Raw genomic sequence first — 17,725 nt, forward strand, 5'->3', positions numbered from 1 at the left:
ACTTCAACCATGTTTTAACCATCTGCAGATGGGAAGACTGGAAGCAAATAACACGGTTCTTCTCAAAATATTTTTCCAATCTTTGGTTCCACGTAGACAGGATCTTTAACAGAAAAATATATTTTCAATCAAATAAATAGGAAAAGAAATCATGTCCTTTTAGCAATATGCACAATGCTACAGGAATCTCATTAGTGCCAGGCTTCTTACAAGGATTCTGTGTGGAAGTGCAAAAGGCAAGGCCCTACAGCATTTTGGCCATATTAAGATGAGTCCCTTAAAAGGCAGAAAAGTAGGCCCGTCATAACATGCACAGGATTTACGAGGTGGCGTTGATTAAACTCCTCGTAGCCTCACCGAATATGAGCTTCCCCGTTAAAGGGGACGGGGAATCCTAAATCATGGGCTGGATTCTCCGATTTTGAGGCTATGTTCAGAGGAAGAGGTTTTACGATGAAAAAATTGGTAAGGCCCCAGCACCAATCCTCCGACGGGTGAGGGGCTAGCAGCCGCGTCACATAAAATGCACGGCCTTCCTGATATAAATGCCTGGAAAATTGCCGGGTCCGCGGCTGCGCATGCACATGGCGACGACTGAAGTGGCCGTGCCGTACAACATGACGCCGGCCACGCGCGGACACGACATGCCAGATAGTGTCCCCCCCTGGACATCCCCTCGCCACCCCGGGTCAACACACACCAATACACACAGCCCTCGCCGAAGCCCCTCAGCCAGCAGCACAGCTGCCGCCCCCCGACTGTGGCGGCGCTGGACACAGTCGGCGGCCGCCGCGGCGGATTCACGAAAACCGAGAGCACACGTGCCCCACACCATCGGGAACTCGGCCCATCGGGGGAGGGCCTTCAGGGAACATCATGAGGCCGTCCCAACTACGTGCTCTATGACGCCGTTTTGGAGGGGGTGGAGCATCCAAAAACAGGCACCGCCCCCGATTTTGGCGTAAACAGGGATTTGCCGCCGGATTGCCGAATACGATATCGGCGTCGGGCAATGGAGAATCCTGCCCCATGCATCTGTATAAAATCGGCTAGTTTGCATACCGACAGGAGAGACCCGGCTGGGATCGTTCGTGCTGTGTAAATAATAGTTATCATAATAAATCTTTATTTCCTTTTAACAACTTGGTGTGGGCTCCTTCGTGGTCGACAAAACTGGTGACGAGAGTTCAACTGGTTTGCTGTTGACTCTGCTACTCTGTCAGTTAAGCCACCTCCCTAACTCTGCTGGATTAAGATTGGACTCTTTTTATTTATTGCCCCTCTGTCCAGAAGATTAGATGTATTTGATGCCAATTCGGAAGATTGGACTCAGTATGTGGAAAGAATGTACTTCTTTTTTCAGGCCAATAGCATCACAGAGAATGATCTGTGGACTCAGCCTCCCACCGTCATGCCACGATCAACACCCACCACGGCCTGTATGAATACATCTTGTTGCCCTTCGGTGTGTCGTCGGCCTGTGTCATATTCCAGCTGGTGATGGAGAACATTCTGCGTGGGTTACCATGTGTAGTGGCCAAAGGCAAGTATGCACATACAGAAAAGGAGGGCCTGGCGGAGATTTTCGCAGTAAAGAAATTTCTCAATACTTATACAGCTGCCACTTCACCGTCATCACCGACCACAAACCGTTGCTCAGTCTGTTCAAGGAGGACAGGGTGATTCCATCTATTGCTTCCACAAGGATCCAGCGGTGGGACCTTCTGTTGGCTTGCTTCCGAAATTTGTTCGAACATCGGCCGGTCACTCAGATTGCGCAAACCAACCCGTTGAGACGACTATCCTTACTGACTAGCACTCAGTCTCCTTCCAGGGTGGCTGAAGATGTCATTATGGATTCATTGTTGGTCACTGCTTCTCGGATCTGTGAGTGGACCCAAATGGACCCAGTTCTTTCCAAAGTTCGACATCTCATGTTGTATGATGGCCAGCAGGGACAGATTCCAGGTGAATTATGGGATTTCTCATCTAAAATGTATGAATTTAGTGTGGAGGATCGTGTCCTGCTTTGGGTTCCGCATATCGTCATCCCAGAAAAGGGCCAGGGGTTGATCTTACAGGACCTCCACAATGGGCACGGGGGAGTCAGAAATGAAGATGTTATCATGCAACTACATGTAGTGGCCTGGATGCTGACATTGAATCATTGGCCCAGCAATATACCATCTGTTAGGAGCATCAGAAGCTCCCGCCAGCCACGCTTCTCCACCCTTGGGAATGGCCTGGACGGCCGTGGTCACCGTCACATGCTGATTTTGCTGGGCCATTTCGGGGTTTTATGACGCTCCTCTTGATTGACACCCATTCCAAATGGCCGGAGGTCCACAAGATGGGAGCAACCGCCTCCAAGGCAATGATTGAGAAGCGGCATTTGTTTTTTTCTACCGATGGCATACCTGAGGTGTTAGTCACGGACAATGGCACACCTTTTACGGGCGAAGAGTTCTCTGGGTTTCTGAAGGCTAACGGGGTGTGACACATCTGAACTGCTCGTACCACCCGGTTTCAAATGGGCTAGCGGAGCGGGCGATCCAGACGTTCGAACACGGGTTGCGGAAACTGTCTGCGGGGTCGATGGACACCAGGCTGGCCCGGTTCCTTTTTTACTACTGGACAACGCCATGATGGAGATGGCTCCGGCTAAGATACTGATGAGACGGAGACTTCGGACCTGCCATGGCATGGTCTTCCCGGCTATCGGCAGGAAGGTGCTCTAAAACCAGGAGCTGCAAGGGCATTGTCCGTTCGACGTGTACCACCCAGGTATTTTATATCAGGTGACGCAGTGTATGTCTAATATTTTGCTGATGCCACCCAGTGCATCTCCGGGACCATAATCTACCAAAGGGTGGGTTTCCTATCAAGGTCAAGTCCAGGGTTGAGTAATGCGAAAGCACTTAGATCCAGATTAGGTTCAGAAGACCAATTCTTTGTAAAATTCCTTGTGAACAAAAATTTCTTGTCCAGTCGAATCTGATGCCTGAATGGGCCAGAGGACAACCCCAAGGGGGTCAAGACGCTGACATGTGAAATGTCATTGATCCAGATTCTGATATGGAGACCCAATCGTCGGTGGTCTCCGATGGGAAGTCCACAGTACAGCAGCCTCCATATTTATGATCCATATTTAAGAATTCAGCGACAAATTTAAATGAGTATGCCACCACCGTCACAGACTTCATCAGCAAATGTGTGGAGGACTGCGTGCCAAAGAAAGCAGTATGTACGTTCCCCAACCGGAAACCATGGTTCAGTCGCGAGAATAACTCTCCACTGAAGGACAGATCTGAGGCATTCAAGTCAGGTGACCTTGACCTATGCAAGAAATACATGTAAATCCTTTGCAAAGCCATCCGAGATGCCAAGAGAGAATATCAGCCAAAGCGAGAGTCACAGACTAGCGTTACAGACTCTCGGCGGTTGTGGCAAGGCCTAAAAACATAACGAGCTACAAAGCGAAGCCGAGCAGTATCTCCGACAGCAGTGCACCCCTCCCCGATGAACTCAATGCATTCTATGCTCGGGTCGAGCAGGAAACCAACAAACCGCTGTCAAGTGCCCCAGCGGCCCATAACACACCCATACCCACCATCACAGTTTCAGAAGTCAGATCGGCCTTCCTGAAAGTGAACCTCAGAAGGCGATGGGTCCGGGCGGGATCCCTGATCGTGCACTCAGAGCCTGCGTGGACCAGCTGGCAGATGTGTTCGCGGACATCTTCAACCTGTCCCTACTCCGCTCCAAGGTCCCCTCCTACTTCAGGAAGACCACCATCATGCCGGTGCCAAAGAAGAACCAGGCAACGTGCCTCAATGACTACCATCCGGTGGCCCTGACTTCCGTCGTAATGAAGTGTTTCGAGAGGTTGGTCATGAAGCGTATCACCTCAATACTTTCAGAACACCTTGATCCACTGCAATCCGCATACCGCCACAATCGGTCTACAGTAGGCGCCATCTCCCTGGCCCTACACTCATCCCGAGAGCATCTTGACAACAAGGACTCCGACATCGGCCCCCTATATATTGACTACAGCTCCGCCTTCAACACCATAATCCCAGTCAAACTCATATCAAAGCTCCAAAACCTAGGGCTTGGCTCCTCACTCTGCAACCGGACCTTCAACTTTCTGACCCACGGACCAATATCAGTAAGAATGAACAACAACACCTCCTCCACAATAGTCCTCAATATCGGGGCCCCGCAAGGCTGCGTACATAACCCCCTACGATACTCCCTGTACACACGACTGCATGGTAAAATTTGAGTCCAGTTCCATCTACAAGTTTGCTGATGATACAACCATAGTGGGATGGATCTCGAATAACGACGAGTTAGAATAGAGGCGGGAGATAGAGAACCTAGTAGAGTGGTGCAGCGACAACAATCTATCCCTCAAAGCCAGCAAAACTAAAGAGCTGGTCATTGACTTCCGGAAGCAAAGTAATGTACACACCCCTGTCAGCACCAACGGGGCCGAGGTGGAGATGGTTACGAATTCCTGGTCCACCCACGTCGACGCTACCACCAAGAGAGCACAACAGGGCCTATACTTCCTCAGAAAACTAAGGAAACTTGGCATATCCATATTAACTCTTACCAACTTTTACAGATGCCCCATAGAAAGCATCCGATCTGGCTGCAGCACAGCCTGGTATGGCAACTGCACGACCCAAGACCGCAAGAAACTTCAGAGAGCCGTGAGCACGGCCGAGTCCATCACACGAATTTGCCTCCCATCCATTGACTCCATCTACACATCCCGCTACCTGGGGAAAGCGGGCAGCATAATCAAAGATCCCTCCCACCCAGCTTACTCACTCGTCGAACTTCTTCCATCGGGCAGGAGATACAAAAATCTGAGAACATGCACGAACAGACTCAAAAACAACTTCTTCTCCGCTGTTACCAGACTCCTAAACGACCCTCTTATGGACTGACCTGATTAACACTACACCCCTGTGTGATTCACCAGATGCAGGTGTTATGTAGTAACATTGTGTACCTTGTGTTGCCCTATTACGTATTTTCTTTTCATGTACTTAATGATTCTGTTGAGCTGCTCACAGAAAAATATTTTTCACTGTACCTCGGTACACGTGACAATAAATAAAGTCCAATCCAGCAGAGAATCTGCCTCCAGTCGACAGCAACGTTCACCTTCCCAGCACTCACCACCTAATCCTGTCCTGTGGTCACACAATGCACAGCCAGATACGAAGTGAGACCAGGCCCTCCATCTCCGCAATCATTGGAGGATGCTTCAGACTTTGGGGGAGGGGTGTCATAACCCGCACTGGATTTATGAGGTGGCCATGACTAAACTCCTCGTGAGCCTCACTGTATATGAGCTCCCCCTGTTAAAAAGGGTGGGGAACCACCCTAAACTATGTATAGTTATCTTCCGTATAAAGTTGGCGAATTGGGTACCGACGGGAGAGACCCGGCTGGGATCCTTTGTGCTATGTAAATAATAGTAAGTAAGTATTGTAATAAACCTTTATTTCCTTTTAATAACTCTGTGTGGGCTCCTTCGTGGTCTGCAAAAAAGGCCCAATAAATTAATTTTTTTTTTAAACTAGTACAAAGGGATATTGTGAAGATTCCATTCAGATGCTCGGGGCTGGTTTAGCTCACTTTGCTGGACAGCTGGTTGATGATGTAGAGCAAGGACAGCAGCGCGGGTTCATATTCCTGTACTGGCTGAGGTTATTCATGAAGGCCTACCTTCACAACCTTGTCCCTTGCCTGAGGCATGCTAGACAGCTGGTTTGTGATGCAGAGCAAAGCCAGCAATGTGGGTTCAATTCCTGTACCTGCTGAGGTTATTCATGAAGGCCTGCCTTCTCAACCTTGCCCTTTGCCTGAGGTGTGGTGATCTTCAGGTTAAATCACCATCAGTCAGCTCTCCCACTCAAAGGGGAAAGCAGTCTTTGGTCACCTGGGACTATGGTGACTTTACCTCACCTGACAGTTAAAAGCCGCACAATATCTTCTGCTAGGCTAACTGTTTCAACTACAGTGTTTCTTTCAGTTCTACATTAAACAATATCCTGCCTCAGAGCTACATCTCTTCTTCATGATTAGTACAATGTTTTGAGCAAAAATGATAATTTATAATTCCGTCACAGGTTAATAGAGAAGAACTGACTCCCAACAGGATATTCCTACTGGTATCAAATAAGTAGTGACAGAAAATTTTGGAAAAACTCAGCAGGTCTGGCAGCATCCATGGAGACAGAAAGAATTAGCATTTTCAGTCCAATATGACTCTTCTTTGGAACTAAAAGAGTCGCAACTCTGAGGAAGTGTCATATTGGACTTGAGATGTTAACTTCTCTCTCCACAGATGCTGCCTGTCAAGCTGAGTTTTTCCAACACTATCTGATTTCATTTCAGACCTCCAGCATCCGTAGTATTTTGTTTATATCACATAAGAAGACTGCTCCATCAGATTAGGAGAGGACTTTTAGAGCGAACACCAAAAAGGATAAAACTCAAGACATTTTTTTATATGTTTCTATCTTTACCACTTATGCATGTAACAATTCAGGGCTTTCCTAGCTCTGAACTTGAAAAATGATATCGTCCTCACACGGATTCTATCCCTTAAATTCACACTTTCTCTTGTTTTCTCTCACAAATGGAAAAAGAAAGCTGATGTAGCAACTCCAAACGTTTGAACACATATAAACTCTGCAATTTGTCACACTGATGCAATTAGCACTGTATAGCATTATCTGCAAAATTACATGCATGAAAGTAATAATCATTGAGAAATGTTGCATTTAAAATGGTGATTTATTTTGTCAATATGAATAATTGCGAACAAACCATTTTGGGAACAGTAACTGATGCTATGATGGGCATTATTGCAGTTAAATTTACCTCATTCTACGCTGTACATAACTTATCAATTTGGCGTCACTCACTCATGAAATGAATAGTCATTTCATGGTCATCATCTTACAAAATATATTTTAAAATATATTTTTATTTTTCAAGGTACTAGCTTATATTGCAATTTTAAAACAAGCAAGTGCTTATACCCTGACAAGCATTTCAAAATGAACTTTATTGGTAGTTATAGGCTGTAAAATACGGTTAGCAATCTGAGGAGGAAAATAGAATGCACTTCGAAAGAAAAAAGAAAAATTGAATTTATATAGCACTTTTCAGCATCACTGGAAGTCTCAAAGCACATTACAGCCAATGAGGTACTTTTGAAGAGTGGTCACTGTTAGAATGTAGGAAATACGGCATCTAATTTGTACACAGCAAACTTCCACAAACAACAATGTGATAACATCTAGACAATCTGTTTCTATGAAGTTGCTTGAGGGATAACTGTTGGCCAGGCCACTGGGGTAACTCATTGAAATAGTGTCATGAGGATCCTTTCCATCTACTCGAGCAAGCAGATGGGACCTTGCTCAAATTCACATTTGAAAGGCAGCACATGTGGGGCGCGATTCTCCGCTCCGCACGCCGGGTGGGAGAATCGCGGGAGGGCTGCTCTGGCACCCCCCGCAATTCTCCCACCCACCCCCCACAAAACGCGACACGCCGCTCGGAGAATTGCCGCTCGCCGTTTTCCCGGCGACCGCCGATTCTCCGGCCCAAATGGGCCGAGCAGCCTGACGACCCGACCCGTTCACGCGGCGGCAACCACAGCTGGTCGCTGCCGGCGTGAACAGCGCGCGACAGGTAAGTGTGGGGCCTTTGGGGGGCGGAGTGGGGATCGAGCACCACGGGCGTGCTCAGTAGGTGACTGGCCCGCGATTGGTTCCCACCGATCGTCGGGCCGGCGTCTGTAAACAACACACTCTTTCCCCTCCACCGCCCCGCAAGATCAAGCCGCCACGTCTTGCAGGGCAGCAGAGGGGAAGACGGCAACCACGCATGTGTGGGTTAGAGCCGGCCAACCTGCGCATGCGCAGCTGACGTCACTTAGGTGCCGCCGGCCGCGTCATTCTCGGCGCGCCGCTTTGACGCAAGCGTCAAGGCCCGGCGGCCGAGTTTCCCGCAACGCTGCTCCTAGCCCCCGGGGGTGGGGGGGGGGGGGGGGGGGGGGGGGAGAATAGGGGGCGAGGAGCGACCTCCGACGCCAGAGTGAAACACTCCAGGTTTCACTCCGGCGTCGGCCGTTGCAGAGAATTTCGCCCATGTTCTCAAAACTGCCCTGGAGTGTCCGTCATGATGTGTACACCAAGCCCTGAAGCAGGTCTTGAATCTGGACCCTTGTGATTCCAAGACAAGACTCCCTGTTCGGAATTTTAATGGATGCCCGCTGAGGGTCAATGTTTCTGTTATGGTAATGAGTTAATCTAGTCGAACAATGAATTAAATGTAGACCTGCTAATACCAAAACAGTGGGGGAATATTCTCCCCTTCCCATTGCTAAGGAATCTCAATTGGGCGGAGAATCCCACGTCAGCCCAAAAACGGGATTGGCGCCGGGTGGCAGACCTGTCCCCAGTCTTCGGTCCCGCCCTGCCAGTCATAGCAGACTTCCTGCTCCGTGTCGGTGGGAACATACAAACAGCTCATATGCATTCATTTGAATGTGATTAACGGGCTGGGAGCCCGAATCTCCATCCCCAGTTAGGCTCCGGCCACCCAGACGGAATGCCACTGGGATGGCCATTCAATAATGGTCAGTGCTTTCTGCGGTTAGAAAAGTTAGGTTAAAAAAGAGGAAGCAAAAACACTTAGCATTTTTTAAGTGGTCAGCCCAGTGGCATTCCCTCTGAGGGGGCCAGGGCCTAATGGGGGGTGGAGATTGGGCAGCAGAAAAAAGTTGTTTCTAAACATTGTGGTTAGGAACAATAGAGGGTACTTCACATGCATTCAAGCGTGAAGAGAAATATAAATAAACTTCCAGCCTGCTGTGTTTAATAGAATCCATGTAATAGAATCCCAGCAGTGCAGAAGGAGACCATTCGGCCCATCAAGGGTTATGGCGTTCGAGCGGGAAAGTGGAGCTGAGTCCACAAAAAAATCAGCCATGATCTCATTGAATGGCGGAGCAGGCTCGAAGGGTCAGATGGCCTACTGCTGCTCCCAGTTGTTATGTTCTTATTAAGTGTGCAACGATTTACTCCACCCTTTACTCATAACCTTGTAACCTAACCTACGTATCCCTGGAAATTAAGATGCAATTTATCATGGCCTACCCGTCTAAGCTGCACATTTTTGGAATGTGGGAGGAAACTGATACACCCGGAGGAAACCCACACAACACGAGGAGGATGTACAAATTCCACACCGACAGTCACCCAAGGCTGGAATTGAACCTGGGTCCCTGGCGCTGTGAGGCAGCAGTGCTAACCAGTTGCCACCCATTTAAGCCATTAAGCTGTCAATCAAAGGCTCGTTAGTGGCGCTGCACTGTGAAACTGAATGAATACTAAGGGCGAAATTCTCCCAAAACGGGAGAAATCGTAAAACTGCCGTAAAACCCGGGCGGGTTTTACGGCAGCGCGCCCCTTCCCGACGGGGGACCGATTCTGGTCCCCGGTCGGGGCTAGCAGCCCGACGTCGGAGGCTCCGACAAGTCGGGCTTAACGAAAATCGTTAAGCCCGCTTGCCGGAGTTAGCGCCGGCTGACGCGTCATATGACGTCAGCCGCGCATGCGCAGGTGGGAAGACTCCACCCGCGCATGCGCGGGTGACGTCATCGCGTTTTTGCGCAAAACCCGCGCATGCGTGGGCCGGGTTGCCCCTCAGCCGCCCCGCGTATTGATACTGCGGGGCGGCGGAAGGACAAATAGTGCGCGGGCATCGAGCCCGCTGCCCGCGATCGGTGCCCACCGATCGCGGGCCCATGGCACCCTTGGCACGGCCGTGGTACTGCCGTGCCAATCGGTGCCATGGTTATTTTTTGCGAGTTTGTCACGACGTTTTTACGAACGGCAGGACCAGGTGTGTTGCCGTTCGTGAAAACGGCGGAAAGGGCTGGGACTTCGGCCCATCTAACAGCTGTGAATCGCTGCCGGCCGTAAAAAAACGGCGGCAGCGATTCGTGTCGGGACTTCGGCGGGGGGGTGGGAGAATAGCGGGAGGGCGGGAAAAATGTCGGGAAGGCCCTCCCGCTATTCTCCCACCCGTCGTGGGGGGCGGAGAATTTCGCCCTACGCATTTCAAAGTATCTCAGGGGATTTCAAGGCTTTTTAAGTGTTGTGGGCTTTCTAGGAAGGCTCTGACATTTCAGAAAGCAGCAGTTTTAAACACACAGGGCTGAGGGAGCAGACCTGAGGAAATAGAAAGTCTTCTTGGTTTGCATTTTCAGTGAAATGTCTGATATGTTCACCACGCAGAGCAGTTCAGATTATGACGGTCACTTTAAAGTTTAAATAGGTCAGACGATGATGATTTTGATCAGAGGGCTGCCTGAGATCACGATGCCAAGAATGACCATCAGGCTTCCCAGGGCTGGAAGGGGATGTCCATACCCAGAACCCCCATCCCAGGAGAGGGTCCCAGGGTCTGGCCATAGCCCAAGCCCACCCAGCCCTCAGGACCCGTGGGGGTCCCTTTGCAGCCTAGCAGTGGCAGAGGGGCACATGAGCAGTGGGATAACCTCCTTGACCCCCCTCGGGGCTCATCGTGCCAGGCCAGTAAGTGTGTAGAAGACTGTTTGCCAAAGAAACAAATCCGCATGTTTCCCAACCGGAAACCCTGGATCACCAGGGATATCCACTGCTTGCTGAAGTCTAGGTCTGAGGCGTTCAAGTCAGGCGATCCTGACCTATACAAGAAAGCCAGATATGATCTAAAGAGATCCATCAAAGATGCCAAAAGACAGTACCGGACCAAGCTCGAGTCCCACACGGACCTCCACCGACTATGGCAAGGTCTGCAAGACATAATGGGCTACAAGATGAAGGCATGTAAAATCACCAGCTCCAACCCACCCCTCCCTGATGAGCTCAATGCACTCTATGCACGCTTTGAACAAGAGGTCAACGATAGCAAACTCTCTAGTCCAGAAGCCTCGGATGAACTTGTATCTGATATCACCATTGCAGAGGTCAGAGCAGCCTTCTCAAAGGTCAACCCACGGAAAGCTACTGGCCCGGATGGGGTACCCGGACGAGCACTCAGGTCTTGCGCGGATCAGCTGGCGGCGGTATTTGCAGACATCTTCAACTTCTCTTTACAACAATGTGAGGTCCCTACCTGCTTCAAGAATACGGCCATCATCCCTGCACCAAAAAAAGGCCAAACAGCGTGCCTTAATGACTATCGTCCAGTGGCTCTGACATCCATCATCATGAAGTGCTTTGAAAGGTTAGTCATGGCACGAATCAACTCCAGCCTCCAGGATTGCCTTGATCCACCACAGTTCGCCTACCGCTGCAACAGGACCACAGCAGACACCATCTCCATGGTCCTGCACTCTACCCTGGAACACCTAGATAACAAAGACACCAATGTCAGACTCCTATTTATTGACTACAGCTCAGCCTTCAACACCATCATGCCTACGAAGCTCATCTCCAAATTCCGTGGCCTTGGCCTCGGCTCCTCCCTCTGTGACTGTATCTTGAACTTTCTAACCCACAGGCCACAATCAGTAAGGATAGGCAACAAAACCTCCTCCACGATTATACTCAGCACAGGTGTCCCACAAGGCTGTGTCCTCAGCCCCCTACTATACTCCTTGTACACCTATGACTGTGTGGCCAAATTCCTCTCCAATTCGATTTTCAAATTTGTTGATGACACCACATGATGAGACAGAGTACAGCAATGAGATAGAGAATCTGGTAAACTGGTGCGACGACAATAATCTCTCCCTCAATGTCAACAAAATGAAGGAGATTGTCATCGACTTCAGGGAACGTAATGGAGAACATGCCCCTGTCAACATCAATGGGAACGAAGTAGAAAGAGTCGAGAGCTTCAAGTTTTTAGTGGCCAGATCACCAACAACCTGTCCTGGTCCCCCCATGCCCTCCCGCTATTCTCCCACCCGTCGTGGGGGGCGGAGAATTTCGCCCTACGCATTTCAAAGTATCTCAGGGGATTTCAAGGCTTTTTAAGTGTTGTGGGCTTTCTAGGAAGGCTCTGACATTTCAGAAAGCAGCAGTTTTAAACACACAGGGCTGAGGGAGCAGACCTGAGGAAATAGAAAGTCTTCTTGGTTTGCATTTTCAGTGAAATGTCTGATATGTTCACCACGCAGAGCAGTTCAGATTATGACGGTCACTTTAAAGTTTAAATAGGTCAGACGATGATGATTTTGATCAGAGGGCTGCCTGAGATCACGATGCCAAGAATGACCATCAGGCTTCCCAGGGCTGGAAGGGGATGTCCATACCCAGAACCCCCATCCCAGGAGAGGGTCCCAGGGTCTGGCCATAGCCCAAGCCCACCCAGCCCTCAGGACCCGTGGGGGTCCCTTTGCAGCCTAGCAGTGGCAGAGGGGCACATGAGCAGTGGGATAACCTCCTTGACCCCCCTCGGGGCTCATCGTGCCAGGCCAGTAAGTGTGTAGAAGACTGTTTGCCAAAGAAACAAATCCGCATGTTTCCCAACCGGAAACCCTGGATCACCAGGGATATCCACTGCTTGCTGAAGTCTAGGTCTGAGGCGTTCAAGTCAGGCGATCCTGACCTATACAAGAAAGCCAGATATGATCTAAAGAGATCCATCAAAGATGCCAAAAGACAGTACCGGACCAAGCTCGAGTCCCACACGGACCTCCACCGACTATGGCAAGGTCTGCAAGACATAATGGGCTACAAGATGAAGGCATGTAAAATCACCAGCTCCAACCCACCCCTCCCTGATGAGCTCAATGCACTCTATGCACGCTTTGAACAAGAGGTCAACGATAGCAAACTCTCTAGTCCAGAAGCCTCGGATGAACTTGTATCTGATATCACCATTGCAGAGGTCAGAGCAGCCTTCTCAAAGGTCAACCCACGGAAAGCTACTGGCCCGGATGGGGTACCCGGACGAGCACTCAGGTCTTGCGCGGATCAGCTGGCGGCGGTATTTGCAGACATCTTCAACTTCTCTTTACAACAATGTGAGGTCCCTACCTGCTTCAAGAATACGGCCATCATCCCTGCACCAAAAAAAGGCCAAACAGCGAGCCTTAATGACTATCGTCCAGTGGCTCTGACATCCATCATCATGAAGTGCTTTGAAAGGTTAGTTCAAGGCATGAATCAACTCCAGCCTCCAGGATTGCCTTGATCCACCACAGTTCGCCTACCGCTGCAACAGGACCACAGCAGACACCATCTCCATGGTCCTGCACTCTACCCTGGAACACCTAGATAACAAAGACACCAATGTCAGACTCCTATTTATTGACTACAGCTCAGCCTTCAACACCATCATGCCTACGAAGCTCATCTCCAAATTCCGTGGCCTTGGCCTCGGCTCCTCCCTCTGTGACTGTATCTTGAACTTTCTAACCCACAGGCCACAATCAGTAAGGATAGGCAACAACACCTCCTCCACGATCATCCTCAACACCAGTGCCCCACAAGGCTGTGTCCTCAGCCCCCTACTATACTCCTTATACACCTATGACTGTGTGGCCAAATTCCTCTCCAATTCGATTTTCAAATTTGTTGATGACACCACATGATGAGACAGAGTACAGCAATGAGATAGAGAATCTGGTAAACTGGTGCGACGACAATAATCTCTCCCTCAATGTCAACAAAATGAAGGAGATTGTCATCGACTTCAGGGAACGTAATGGAGAACATGCCCCTGTCAACATCAATGGGAACGAAGTAGAAAGAGTCGAGAGCTTCAAGTTTTTAGTGGCCAGATCACCAACAACCTGTCCTGGTCCCCCCATGCCGACACTATAGTTAAGAAAGCCCACCAACAACCCTACTTTCTCAGAAGACTAAGGACATTTGGCATGTCACCTACAACTCTCACCAACTTCTACAGATACACCATAGAAAGCATTATTTCTGGTTGTGTCACAGCTTGGTATGAAGCCTACTCTGCCCAAGACCGCAGGAAACTACAAAAGGTCGTGAATGTAGCCCAATCCATCAAGCAAACCAGCCTCCCATCCATCGACTCTGTCTGCAACTCCCGCTGCCTCGGAAAGACAACCAGCATAATTAGGGACCCCACGCACCCCGGACATACTCTCTTCCACCTTCTTCCGCCAGGAAAAAGATACCAAAGTTTTGAGGTCACGTACCAACCGACTCAAGAACAGCTCCTTCCCTACTGCCATCAGACTTTTGAATGGACCTACCTCGTATTAAGTTGATCTTTTCTCTACATCTTGCTATAACTGTAACATTATATTCTGCAGTTTCTCCTTCCCTATGCATTGTTTGTACAGCAGGCAAGAAACAATACTTTTCACTGTGTGCTGATACATGTGATAATAATAAATCAAATCAAATAGGGTGTCAATTCCAGGGTGTTAGTGCCATGATGCTAGAGGTAGTGTACTGTTGACAATGCCAGAGCGTGGTACCTGATGGGAGGTGCCTGGGGTAGGGCCTCTGGTGGGGTGGTGTTTGGGTCACCCTCATGGGTGGTGAGGTGGGGGGGGCATTATTCCCGTGGTGGTAGGGAGTGTTTCCTTTCCTAATGAGGGGTTGGAGGTGCTCTCCTTGTCAGTGGCGGGTGGGGTCAAAATTTGCATTGTGGGGGGAGAGGGGGCCTGTCTCTGGCCACTGGGATTGGGCTGTTCATTCAAAATGGCGGCTCGAGACCGGCAAGTGCAGGGAAAACGTCATTTTTGCCGATATGCATAATTTTGCATCGTAAAGGTATGAGAATGTCACTTCACCGACGGTCCCAGTCCCAATTTTCTGCTGACAGGAACACTTAGGGCGCGATTCTCCGCTCCCCAGGCCGGGTGGGAGAATCGCGGGTGGGCCGCTCTGGCACCCCCCGCGATTCTCCCACCCCCCCCAAAATGGCGTGTCGCATTTTAATACATGCCTCTCGGAGTTTTTCATGGCGACCCGCGATTCTCCGGCCCGGGTGGGCCGAGCGACCTGCCGTTCCCGACCTGTTCACGCCGGCGGCAACCACACCTGGTCGCTGCCGGCGTGAACCGCGCGCCAAAGGTGAGTTTGGGGCTTGTGGGGGGCAGAGAGGGGATTGAGCACCACAGCCGTGCTCGGGAGGGGACTGGCCTGCGATCGGTGCCCACCGATCGCGGGCCAGCGTCTCCAAAAGACACACTCTTCCCCTCCGCCGCCCCGCAAGATCAGGCCGCCACGTCTTGCGGGGCAGCGGAGGGGAAGACGGCAACCGCGCATGCGCGGGTTGGTGCCGGCCAACCTGCACATGCGCAGCTGACGTCATTAGGCGTCGCCAGCCGCGTCATTCTCGGCGCGCCGTCTTGACGCCAGCGTCAAGGCCCAGCGAGTTCCCTGCAACGCTGCTCCAAGCCCCCCGGGGGGGAAGAATAGGGCGCGAGGAGCGGCCTTCGACGCCGTCGTGAAACACTCCGGGTTTCACGACGGCGTCGGCCGTTGCGGAGAATTCTGCCCTTAGTTTCTGAAACAGAGAATCCAGCTCAGGGAATATATTTTATTCCACTCTTTCATTAGGTGTCGACTGTGACTTGATTGATGGCGCCCTCATGTCTGAGTCAGAAGGTTTATGTTCAAGTACCACCCCAAGGCTAAGGGCAGGATTTTCCGCACCCTCTGCAGCGTGTTTTGCAGCGGTAGAGGCTTCCGCCATTGGCCGATCGTGGAGTCTTCCAGTCCCACCTCTGTCTACCGGGTTTCCTGTTTTTCAGACCCTCATCCACTGGGGAACCCACGGCAGGGGGCGGGGGGTCGTTGTCATGGGAGACAGGAAAATACTACTGGCATGGACAGCTGGATACTTGGGATAGGGCGGAGGAGTGGGCTTGGGTAGGGTGCCCTTTCAGAGGGTAGGTGCAGGCATGATGGGCCGAATGACCTCCTTCTGCACTGTCAGGATTCCATAAAGGTCTCTTGCATGACAACAATGACTTCACTTTAAAATGTACTTCATTGCTGTAAATGGCTTTGGGGTGTCCTGTAGTCATGAAAGATGCTTTTTAATTGCAGGTCTTTTTTAAACTCTGTCACAAACATTGAAAATATCTATACCCTAAAGCACAGAAATTGAGGCTGTCACTCCGATGTAGTAATGAGAGGGTGTTGCATGGCAGAGGTGATATATTTTGCATGAGATGTTAAACTGAGGCCCAGTTTACTCTCTGAATGGATGTATAAGGTCCTATGGCACTATTTCATAGAAGAGAATGGAAGTTTTCCCTGTTGCGCTGGCTAATATTTATTCGTCAATGAACATAAAAAAAACAGATTATACAGTTATTATAACATTTCAACATTTGGGACATAGCTGTCCGCAAATTGGTTGTCAAGAGGTTGGCACAGTGGCACAGTGGTTGGCACTGATGCTTCACAGTGCCAGGGACCCAGGTTCAATTCTGACCTTGGGTCACTGTCTGTGTGGGGTTTGCACGTTCTCCCTATGCCTGCGTGCATTTCTTCCGGGTGCTCCGGTTTCCTCTCACAGTCCAAAGATGTACAGATTAGGTGGATTGGCCATGCAAAATTCCATCTTAGTGTCCAAAGATGTGCAGGTTAGGTTAAGGGTTATTGGGATAGGGCGGAGTAGTGGGCTTGGGTAGGGTGCCCTTTCAGAGGGTAGGTGCAGGCATGATGGGCCGAATGACCTCCTTCTGCACTGTCAGGATTCCATAAAGGTCTCTTGCATGACAACAATGACTTCACTTTAAAATGTACTTCATTGCTGTAAATGGCTTTGGGGTGTCCTGTAGTCATGAAAGATGCTTTTTAATTGCAGGTCTTTTTTAAACTCTGTCACAAACATTGAAAATATCTATACCTACTGAAGATGGGCTAAAGTCTCCTATTTTTGTTATATCAATTGAATCTTATTTTCTCACATTCTACAAGACTGATACATTGATTGGTGAGATTCCAAATCTAGTGTTCGACTGCTTTCCCAGGTATTAATGCTTTTATACTCAGTGATTGATCCTCTGGTGTTAACCATTTGGAATTTGTTGTCTTGCTCACCTGAATAATACAATATACCATGTTACCTGACTTTCATTTCTCCATTTTAGGAGCGTTCCACACGCTTAGCCAGAGCTTATCATCAGACATCTCGGTCGACGTCGAATCCTACAATCACCGATGGAAGAGAGAGCAACCACCCAAATCAGTGGATACAAACCGAGCTAGTCCAGAGCAAGACTTTGCAGATCCTACTAAAGTCTTTGATATTCAACCTGCTGACGCCAATAGCAATGATACAAAAATTGAGGTATGTCTCTTACCTGAAGGTGTTATAGAGGCGCTGTGTTTTTGAAAGGATCTCTAAATAGCAAACATTTCCAATGTTCTCATTTTTTTTAGGATTGCATTTATAAAATACATACATATGAAATGCTTTTGAGTCCTTAGAGACCATTAAACACCAGAAGAATGCTCCTCTTTGGTATTTTAAACCCAGCTGCTAATTTTTCTTAAAGAAGTTATGTTTTGAGTTATGAGTGAAAGCTGTCAGAATCAACATTGTTGATGAAAACTCTCATGTACCTAAAGGTACAAATTGGACAGGGCACAAAACTAAGCAATATTCCTGTGATGGTGCATTGGAACAAAGCAGCCTGGGGAGCTTCCTCAATTTGTCCTCTATGTTTTAAGGAAGTAAAGAGCTA

At 49.5% G+C, this 17,725-nt stretch overlaps 1 protein-coding gene across 5 annotated transcripts in view; it reads left to right on the forward strand.

Annotated features, from left to right (window-relative positions):
- The window catches only part of plxdc2 (plexin domain containing 2), a 506,097-nt gene that overhangs the window by 201,626 nt on the left and 286,746 nt on the right, over window positions 1-17,725 (forward strand). For all 5 annotated transcript variants that reach the window (XM_038798075.1, XM_038798074.1, XM_038798076.1 and 2 more), the window contains exon 3: window positions 17,129-17,328. In XM_038798075.1, the coding sequence (XP_038654003.1) occupies window positions 17,129-17,328 (200 nt within the window). The remainder of the gene's footprint in view (window positions 1-17,128; window positions 17,329-17,725) is intronic.

Source organism: Scyliorhinus canicula, chromosome 5 (assembly GCF_902713615.1).
Source record: "Scyliorhinus canicula chromosome 5, sScyCan1.1, whole genome shotgun sequence".
Lineage (NCBI taxonomy): Eukaryota > Metazoa > Chordata > Chondrichthyes > Carcharhiniformes > Scyliorhinidae > Scyliorhinus > Scyliorhinus canicula.